Below are 10,103 nucleotides of genomic sequence, written 5' to 3'. Positions count from 1 at the left end.
TCATCCTCATCATCCTCATCCTCCTCATCATCATCATCGTCATCACATCATAACATCATATTCCTCATCATCACTGATCAACTCGAGCTTCATACAGAGGAAGTCAGGATGAAGATTGATGATGAAGATGGGTTAAACTGACCGAGGCCTCGCTGGGCTGGATTTAGCCTCATGTGTCGGCAAAGAAGCTTGTTTTTGAGTTTCCACACAGGAAGTGGACGAGCTGCTGCAGGAGCTGTTAGAGGAAGGTTATGTTATGGTTATGATGATTATCTGAGCTTCCCGAGGAACTCCCATGCTTGCTGTGGTGAAAAACTGAAGCTAGTTCCTTGTAGTTCCGGTGCTGAGATAAGGCTGGGCGTGGACGAAATGCCTCACATTGTACTGTGTTTTGAAAGAAAGATGACCTCATGGCCTGGCACGCTGTCGTAATGGACAAGTGGACTTTCCATGGGTGGTTTCCAAGAAGTCGCTCAGTTCTGGTCAGAGAAGAAAATTGGTGTTTCTCCTGTGGATTTCCACAGGAAGTAAGAGGCAGCATTGAATCTGAGAGGATTTAAATAACTGCTGAAACCGAAAGCGCTCCACACCAGCGTCACTCTGAGCATTCACAAACAGGAAGCTGGACTGAAGGCTTTAACCTGCTGGGCTGTCAGGGTTTACCTGGCCGAGGAAAGCAGCTGCAGGCAGCTGTGGCTGTCTGAATAAAAGCAGAGCCGCAGGTTTCCCGTCCTGTGGGTGGACAGCGTGCAGGTGTGACCTGAGTCCTCTGACAGCTGGCTGCAGTTTAATGTGGCGTGATCACCTGTCACTGTGTGCGTGCAGGCAAATGCACACACAGGTCCCGTTCAGCCGTCTGTCAGTCAGAGAGTCATGCAGACTCTAACAGAGTTTAAGCGCTCACAGTTGTTACGACGGAGAAGTGAGCACCTCTGCTGGATGGTAGAGGAACTGCAGGCTCGGAGCTTCTTGTTTGTGGAGCTCGACGGTCGTGTCACTGAGCCACAGTGTGAGCCGTCAGTACAAACCATTTAAAGGTCATGTTATAGGCGAGGCCTTCATGGCGGGACTCCAGCGCTCTGGACGGAGCAGCTCAGGGGCAGCCGTAATCGCCTGAAAGAATGAGCAGCGAGATCCCAGAGCTCTTGGATGGAACAAAGGTGGAACTGTGTGGATCCGTGCTTTGTGGTTCCACAGGGGAGGTTTTAAGGAGGCGCACTCTGAACTGTCAAAGGCTTCATTGTGCGTGCCACTACCCGATCCGTACCGGAAACCCGATCGGTACCACGCATGTGCAAAAGGCCACTACTTCCGCTCGAAGCATTTTACGATAGTTACAGGTCAGAGTATCAGTTAAGATGTTAAGAATAATAAGCATCTCTGAAAATGTTTGCAATGAACAATTTCAATATAATCTAGACAAAAACGAAAAGTAAAAAGATAGTTACGGATCAGGACTCTACGGAGCCCCGCAGGGAGAAAAAAAATTAAGACGGACTTTTGCGAGATCCCGAGTTTGTTTTGCGAGATCTCACAAAAGTCCGTCTTAATTTTTTTTCCTCCCATGTCCCCTGCGGGGCTCCGTAGGACTCCCTGATCCGTACCGCACATGAGCAGGTGTTTTCTTCTTCTTCGTTTTTGTCTAATGGCAGTTTACTCCCCAGTGTATGAGGATACTGCCCCCTGCTGACCGAGTGAATGAGCCCTATGAACTAGCGTCATTACAAACGTGTGTTAAATTTGATTTAGTGATAGTCGAGTGTGTTTATGCTCGTCTGTGTGCAGAGGATTGTTGGAATAGTGATGATGATGTCCACTATCACTGTCAATTGCCAGTAAACACTTCATCTGGCTGCTGAATCATCACGTGACATATTACAAAGTCTGCATTATTAACTCTGTAATTAGGCGCCTGAATTCATGAAGCATGAATTTGTTTGTAAACGGATTATCCATTGTTTAAATGTCGAAAAGGAGGCAGAGCTGTTGAGAAATGCTAGGAGCTAACTGGGTGCTAACCGTGTCACTCAAATACATTAATCGTCGCAATGTTGGCAAAGAGAGGAAGTGACGTAAGATTTGTGCATGCGTAGTACCAATCGGGTTGCCGGTACGGATCGGGTAGCCGGTACGGATCGGGTAGTGACAGTGCGTCCTTTTGCCAGCATGTGAACTGGTTCCTGCTCCGGGGCTGATCCCAGAACCCTCAACGATTCTTCAGATATTTCACACTGAAGCTGAAAATGATCACAGTAACTGTCATCTGTCCGGACTGTAGCAATCGCCCAACAGATTTTTTTCCCAATTGCATCATTGCGGCTTTGCCATACTGGTCCACCTGATTGTCATAGTTTGTTTGAGAAACAAAGAGAAAGACGAGGACAAAGGACGATGGAAAGAAGCTAAAAAAAAAACGGAGAAGAGACACTAAAAACCTGCTCGATCACCTGCTGGGAAAAAAAGCTAAAAATACCTGGCATCTTCTAACAAACCCCGCCCCCTCTGACAGCAGTGAGCAGTGGAACAATTCAAGATTCAACCGTTCAGCTGTCGTCAGAGAGTTTCCACATGGGTGACGAATGGCGTACGTGCTCTGCAGAGAAGCACAAAGAGGCCTGCCGAGACACGACTGCAGACAGTTGCACAACCTTCACACACACACACACACACACACACATGCTCACGGTCAGGTAACCTGGTGCTTGTCACTCTGCAGACGCCTTCATCGCTCTCATCATTGTCCTCTGACCAGCTGATTGGTCCGTCACCGTGTGCAGAGGGCGACCTTTGACATTTCACGAGTCAGTGTTACAGCAGGCAGGTCGATGCAGGTCACAGAGGAGCACGCTCGGTTCAGTGCGATTACTCATGCTGCAGCACATTCCTGCGCTTACCTGTCTCTTCCTTTATTGGTGAATCATATCAGGGAAACAAGGGCCTGATATGATTGAAAAAAAATCCTCTTTCAATGTTTAGAGATCAGGTCTGAGTGATGGCTCTCTGCACGCACCTCATTCAGGCTCAGGGAGGGGCGGGGCCATCGGTCGGGGTGAGAAAAGGAAGACAGGATAAAGACATGCTGTGGAAGAGAGACGGAGATTAATCCGGTCTTTAAGTCTGACGTCATTAGCCGTGTCTGGGCTCAAACTCTGCTGCAGGTCCATAAATCAAACGATCACTGTGGCATCACTGAGAGTTAAAAACTGTCTAAATTCTTTCATCTGTAATAAAATGATCAGCGTTCTGCTTTACCAGGTGTAACAATTAAGTTTAACATCCAGGCATCCATGAAAACGGAATTTAAGACATTTAATGGAGTTAGAAGTTAGCAGGTAGTTAGCTTCTATCTAAATACAATGTAACATGTTCTGACTGAGAGATTTCTGAAAAAGTCAAACGTACAGCTCTGCTATCACTTCCAACATAAATGAAGACAGAAACTAAACAGCAGTGACGTTTGCAGGGTTACTGAAGTTGGGCTAGCTGCTATATAATGATGTGCTACGTGACCGCTAGCGACACAGCTATGTTAGCATAAACAGTGAAGCTGGAGGATGAACACTAACTTCTTTCCACTTGATAAAAGTTAACGTGAAGGTTCCTGATGGTTAGAGACAAATGCAATCGCATGGCAGGATGCTGTACATGGACCAAACTTCAGTCAGGAGAACAACTGAGATAATCCATCCACAATACGAGGTTAGTCATTAATATACTGCTGCTGGGGCTGCAGTTACATCGTAAGGGTTTAAACACTGAGCTTTAAAATGAACAGTGGTAATAAAAGCCGAGGGAGGCCGGCAGTGATCACTGACTGTTTTTAGGGGCTTTTTAGATCAAATAGAACAAGATACAAAGCATTAAACATGTTAAAAACACAAACGCCATGTTAACTGCAGACTACTTTGGGCCCGGAAGCAGGATTCGTCACGTCGTCACTTAAAGACCGAATAACTGATATGATTCAATGCAGAGAGGTCTATTAACACATAGTGAGTGAAGAAGAAACACCCAGTGCATCATGGGAATCCCCCGGCAGCCTACACCTATTGCAGCATAACTAAGGGAGGATCCAGGGTCACCTGGTCCAGCCCTAACTATATGCTTTAGCAAAAAGGAAAGTTTGAAGCCTAATCTTGAAAGTAGAGATAGTGTCTGTCTCCTGAATCCAAACTGGAAGCTGGTTCCACAGAAGAGGGGCCTGAAAACTGAAGGCTCTGCCTCCCATTCTACTTTTAAATACTCTTGGACAGGGGTCTCAAACTCCAGCCCTCGAGGGCTGTTGCAACACACCTGAAAAGTGCTCTAATGGGGTGGTATGGTACTATAAGGTCATTAAGATGAGATGGGGCCTAAAAACTGAAGGCTCTGCCTCCATTTTTACTTAAACAACATGACGACGTCTCTGCAGACGACGTGCTGAATAATTGTGATTATTAACAATAAACTTTATTCCTGCTGAATGTTCACAGATGCTGTTTGAATCGTGACGTTCAGAGATCGTCTCCACCAACGATCTGTCTCCTGCTGAAGCTCACAGACACACAGGTGTGTGTGTGTGTGTGTGTGTGTGTGTCTGTGTGTGTGTATGCATCTGTGCGTGTGTGTGAGTCTGTGTGTGTCTGTGTGTGTGAGTCTGTGTGTGTGTGTGAGTCTGTGTGTGTGTGTGTGTGTGTGTGTGTGTGTCTGTGTGTGTGTGTGTGTGTGTGTCTCTGTGTGTGTGTCTGTGTGTGTGTGTGTCTGTGTGAGTCTGTGTGTGTGTGTGTGTGTGTGTGTCTGTGTGTGTGTGTGTGTGTGTGTGTCTCTGTGTGTGAGTCTGTGTGTGTGTGTGTGTGTGTGTGTGTGTGTGTGTGTCTGTGTGTGTGTGTGTGTGTGTCTGTGTGTGTGTGTGTGTCTGTGTGTGTGTGTGTGTCTGTGTGTGCGTCTCTGTGTGTGTGTTTTGGACACAAACAGGAAACAGACTTGTGTGTTTCTCTTCACAAACTTTATTTTAGCTTCATTTTGTCTTCAGTGCTCAAACTTTCACTTCCCAGTTCAGAATCAAACTTTCCAGTTTCCCTCTGACGCCGCGCTTCTCCTTCAGCGGCGGCGCGACTCCTCGTCTTCCTCGCCAGCTTATCTCTGTCCCTCGTTTCACTTTCGTCTGTCCCGCGCTCGCAGCCAGCTGCCTCATCGGCACATCTGTCCGGTATCAGTTAACGTGCTCACGCCGTCGACGGCTCACGGCGCTCTCGTGGCTCCGACTGCTCCGTCTCTACGTCAGAGAGGAGCAGCGAGTCGAGGAGAGCCCGCTGTGATTGGTGGGCTCAGAAGTGGCATAATAAATAAAAACAGGAAGAAATAAATAAATAGAAAACGTCTCTACATCAGCTCCTCGCCATCACGGCGGCTCAGTCCTGCGTCTGCAGCGTCCCGGCCAGGCGGTCCCAGTGGGTGAAGTACGGCGCAAAGTTGCACTTGGACTTGAGGTGGTGAAGGTCGTGGTGGCGCGCCCCGCCGTACAGCCCCAGCGGCACCAGGCGGTGCGTGGCCCACGGCAGGTCGTAGCCGCAGTGATCCTCCACCGACAGCCAGATGTTGACCACGAAGAAGGCGAGCTCGGTGAGCGGGTGGCAGCCCAGCAGGAGGGGGTTGGCGGCAGCGAACAGGCCCAGGCTGAGGGTCTCCCAGGTGCCCGAGTACTCGGCGGTGAGGGCGGAGGTGGAGGTGTAGGTGTGGTGCACCTGCAGGAGGAGGAGAGAGAGCGTGAGGTGGAGGAAGAACAAAGGCGTGACACCGTCACCACCGCCATCGTCCTCGGGGACTCACCTTGTGGAAGGTGCGGTAGAGCCAGGGCACTCGGTGGTGCAGCAGGTGCCAGGCGAAGCTCTGGAAGTCAAAGAGCAGCAGGCACACGAGCACCTGAGCCAGCAGGCGCGGAAGGGGCGGGGCCTCCTCGGTCAGGTGCACCGGCCTCAGGTACCAGTGCAGCACGGTGAGCGGGAAGATGAAGACCAGGTGGTTGTAGAGCGTCAGAGCCAGGCAGCGCCGCACCGACGACCAGCTGACGGAGCTCTGAGGCTGCAGCTTGTACCTGAGCACCCACGCCCACCTGGTGGACAGCGCGTCCAGCAGCAGGAAGGGCAGGCAGAAGGACAGGTAGACGCAGAGCGAGAAGAGCACGGGGAAGAAGGGCGAGCGCAGGAGGGGGGCGTGTCCCAGCACGAAGGTCCACAGAGGCTGCAGCAGCATCGCCATCCTTCAGTTTGTCTCACAGTCGGAGCTCTGCTCGCCTTCATCACCACTGCTCCATTTAATCAGGCAGCAGGCCCCGCCCACACAGCGTCAGCAGCAAGAACCCGCCCTGCCGTCCTTATTGGGATGTTTCCTACTGCCGGAGGGAAAATGGAAAACTCTCCCTCCCACACTCCCACTTCCACATTCCACAGCAGGCTCTTTCACTGTGCACTGAGGATTGTCCCTGTGAGAGCCGCTCACCTGCTTCCATTGTTGGCAGGTTGAGCACGTGTGTGATGTTTACACGGGCTGAAGCAACCTTTAGCTACAGCTGCGGTGTTAGCCCGCGCTGCCACACCTGAGCCGTGCAGGTTCACACACCTGAGGCTCTAAGTGAACATTAAAGAAGCTGTGCTTCAACTTTGTGGTGCGTGAGAGTCTGTACCTCTGCTGAAGTACAGGATGTGTGTACTTGTGTACTCGTGTGTGTGTGTGTGTGTGTGTGTGTCAGCATTATGAGAAATGAATGTGTGAGCTTACAGTGGTTCAGACTCACTGAGGATGATGACGACAGGTTGTTTCCTCTGATGATGAAGGCTCACATTCCTCGCCGTCTCTTCTCGTCACGTGTCAGTCGAGCGTCGCGAGGCGTCAGAAACCGGAGAAATGGCGGTAGGTGGTTCCGGTCCGTGTAAGGATGTCGGCTCTTCATTTGTTGACTGCACAAACTGTCGACTCAGGAGCTGATGGGATTTAAACATCGTGCCAGTTTGAGCCACACAGGTTCTTCTGCTGTTCTCAGTCTTTTCTATATCTGATCGCAATAAATAATAATAAATAATAACATCTTCATTAAGGAGGCGTTCCTTCTTCATTGTGATAAAAAACTGAGTTTATTGATGAAACATTTGGAACTTTACTTTTCCAGAATCACAATAAAACATTTCAGTTTCATTTCACTGAAACATCAGGAAGTAACGATGATGTAACGCAGCCGTCCTGCTGCAGGGCGCCGCGCCGTGGCGAAATATCTGCTCTATTTACAAGAAACATCAGTAAAATGACAAAACCTGAACATGTTAAATGTAAAGCTGTGAATAAACTTAAATCACATGCAGTCACAAATGTAACAGTAACAGTTATTAGTGTTTCACAGATAAGTACTGAAAGTTTCTGTAACTGAAATAAGACTAATTATGGTGTTGGGAGGTCAGATCTTCGTTCTGAGCAGGAAGTGGTTTATGGCGGAAACGCTGGCGAGGACATTACAGAGTGTGGGACGCTTCAAACGCACAGCGTGGACTTTTCAGCCTTTTGGGAACGAAACAGCCAGAAACAAGAAAGAGCAGAGCGGTTTTAGCGTGAACCGAGTGACGACAAAACGCAGCTATTATGTTTATTTGTGAACACCGGGGAGGTGGCAGCGACTGTGGTTAACACACTCTGACGCACACTCCAGCAAAAAGCGAAGACAGCTCCTTCATTTTCCTTCTGTTGTGTTCATCAAAAGCCACCTGACACCGAGAATGTCCGATTTTATAACCAGCTGTTTGAAACACAACTATTTGTTTTGTCATCACAATAAATGAAGGAAATAAGCGTGTGCTAAATGTCTGAGAGGTGGCACTGACACTGAATCTCATCCTTCTGTCATGTACGTTGCTCAGCTTAAATATTTCTTTGTTTTAATAAGTGAAATTACATCTGAAGTCATAAAGTGGATTCAGAGGACAAATACAGCAAAGCAAACTGTAGCAATGCTGCAGTTCAGCTCTGTGATCACATCATTAGATGAGGTGACGTAGCCTCTGTTACAGTTTTTTACAGACGCTAGGACACATTTCTCAATACTTAGGTCACGTTTGCAAAACTCCTCACACAGTGAGCACAACAGAAGTCTATGTGGGCTAAACTGAGGACCAGTTATCATTGTTTTGGCACAAAATGCATTCAATGACTACATCTCTCAAATTTCATGAATCATCTTCTCACTCAGACACAACAACTGCCAAAAACCTTTGTACGTACAGGACATTTTGCATGTGCTTACATACTGTTTTCAAAACTGTTAAACTTATGGTCAAAACAATAACACAATGCAAAACTTGAAAAGAGCAAAATCCAACAGCAATATTTTATTGAAACATATTTTAAATCTAAAAATGCAGTTTAACCAGCCACAGCTGATTCTCATTGTAGATGAACATCTGCACAGGTGTTACTCCTCCAATTTTTCAACTCCTTCAATTCTGGCAGCCAGAAGATTCTTTCCTAGGTGTGTTGCCCTAGATGACATAAGATGTGATGTGGATGAGAACCTGTGGCCAAATGGAGGAGACCGAGTAGAATAGCATTACTATTGTATGTGTATCAGTGGATGGTGTGTATACAAATTCTTGTATTTTGGGATTACTTAGTGCAAAAAAATAAAAATACAGAAACAAATATTAACGAATTCTGCATGATGTCTGATTCATTCCAGTAACATATATTGAAATTATAAACAGAGATGTGTCCTTGTTTTACACAAGAAAACACTGTGTAATGCTACATGTTGTTAGTGTTTTTTAGGTCATTGTTTTGTGGGTGACAAAGTGTGTTTGTCGGCTGTCAACCTTTGCTAGTGTTCTGGAAGAATGAGTTTATTTGAGACCTGAATGAAGTGTTTTGGTAGTTGTAGTGCATTTTGAATGTGAAATGAACTGCTTTGCCAAGCTGACGGTCAGTTAGGTGGATTGTGTGAAGAGTTTTGCAAAAGTGACCTAAGTATTGTGACATGTGTCCTAGCAGCTGTAAAAAACTGTAATCCCACAGAGGACAAGCTCCCATTGTTCCAGCAGCAAAGGAGCCAGGCAGCAATGAACACACAGATGGAACATTCATGTCCAAAAACAGAAGAAAATATAAAAATATACACGTAGAAGAAATATATAGATAAAAATATATGTCCATGTGCTCCCACGGAGGGCTGGGATGTTAACAGCAGCAGGTTTTCAGCTTTGAGAGATTTTTGTCTTATAAACCGAGTTTCTGTGCACGACGGATTATTTTCTTATATTAAAGATTTGAATGTAAAAGAATTTTCTGGATCCGTGATGAGAAGAGACGACTGTTCTCAGGAATCATCAGGGGAACCACAGCCTGTCATCATCATCCTCAGTGAGTCTGAACCACTGTACGCGCACACATTCCTTATAATGTTGACACACACACACACACACACTGGTTTAGCCTCCCCTCGCTGTGATGAAGACCCTCCCCCTCATGCAAACACACGCCTCCATAAAAACAGCACACATGTCTGATCTTACTGTAAAGCACTTTGTGATTTTTATCTGTGAAATGTGCTATATAAATAAATTTTACTTACTTACTACAAATATTTCCTTCATCTCAGAAATGTGAAGCAAGAATTTCAAATAAAATGCAACAGAAATAAAAAACCAAGAAACTCAGTCAGAAAAGGATTTGGTCAGATTCCAGGTCTCAGGCTGTAATCACAGCGCGGGGGGGCAGGAAGTCTATGAATGTGTGTGCGCTGCTTGAAACAGAAAGTGCAGCAGCACAAAGAGGAGATTAAATGATAACAGCATGTTTGTGCGGCTCTGACTCACTCGGTCTCCCACGCGCTCCACAGCCTTTCCAAGGACCAGCGTTTCTCCTGAAGTGACGTCAGATTCCTGCTGCGCGCAGATTTCATGTCATCCTGAAACACACATCGGGATTTTCTGGCCTCGCTCCACCAGCTTCCCGACTCCCGAACACATGTTTATCACATCTCTTTATCTCATTCTCAGCACACTGCAGCTTTCAGAACAGTTCAAACGTGTTTCAGCACTAAAGCCATTAAAACTTTTCACTCAAATCACTTCAACTCTGATCAATTC

At 47.0% G+C, this 10,103-nt stretch overlaps 1 protein-coding gene across 1 annotated transcript; it reads right to left on the bottom strand.

The window, feature by feature from the left end:
• Positions 1-4,962: 4,962 nt before the first annotated feature.
• Positions 4,963-6,281, bottom strand: ch25h (cholesterol 25-hydroxylase). Its single transcript, XM_085467115.1, has 2 exons — positions 5,809-6,281; positions 4,963-5,723 (listed from the first exon to the last, which is right to left on the bottom strand). The coding sequence occupies exons 1-2, from the start codon at positions 6,235-6,237 to the stop codon at positions 5,391-5,393; spliced, it is 762 nt and encodes a 253-aa protein (XP_085323241.1). The 5' UTR covers positions 6,238-6,281; the 3' UTR covers positions 4,963-5,390.
• Positions 6,282-10,103: the final 3,822 nt, after the last annotated feature.

Source organism: Copadichromis virginalis, linkage group LG8 (genome assembly GCF_057382275.1).
Source record: "Copadichromis virginalis isolate Kocher_CV1m ecotype Utaka linkage group LG8, C_Virginalis_male_GT1.1, whole genome shotgun sequence".
NCBI lineage: Eukaryota > Metazoa > Chordata > Actinopteri > Cichliformes > Cichlidae > Copadichromis > Copadichromis virginalis.
Note: the sequence above shows the minus strand (reverse complement) of the source record. Positions and strands in the feature narration are given on the sequence as shown.

Bases quoted from the DNA above. Each gene is read 5' to 3' on its own strand.
- ch25h (XM_085467115.1), bottom strand. From the start codon at position 6,237: ATGGCGATGCTGCTGCAGCCTCTGTGGACCTTCGTGCTGGGACACGCC. The intron at 5,724-5,808 runs GTGAGTCCCCGA...CTCCTCCTGCAG, and splicing joins TCTACCGCACCTTCCACAAG to GTGCACCACACCTACACCTC.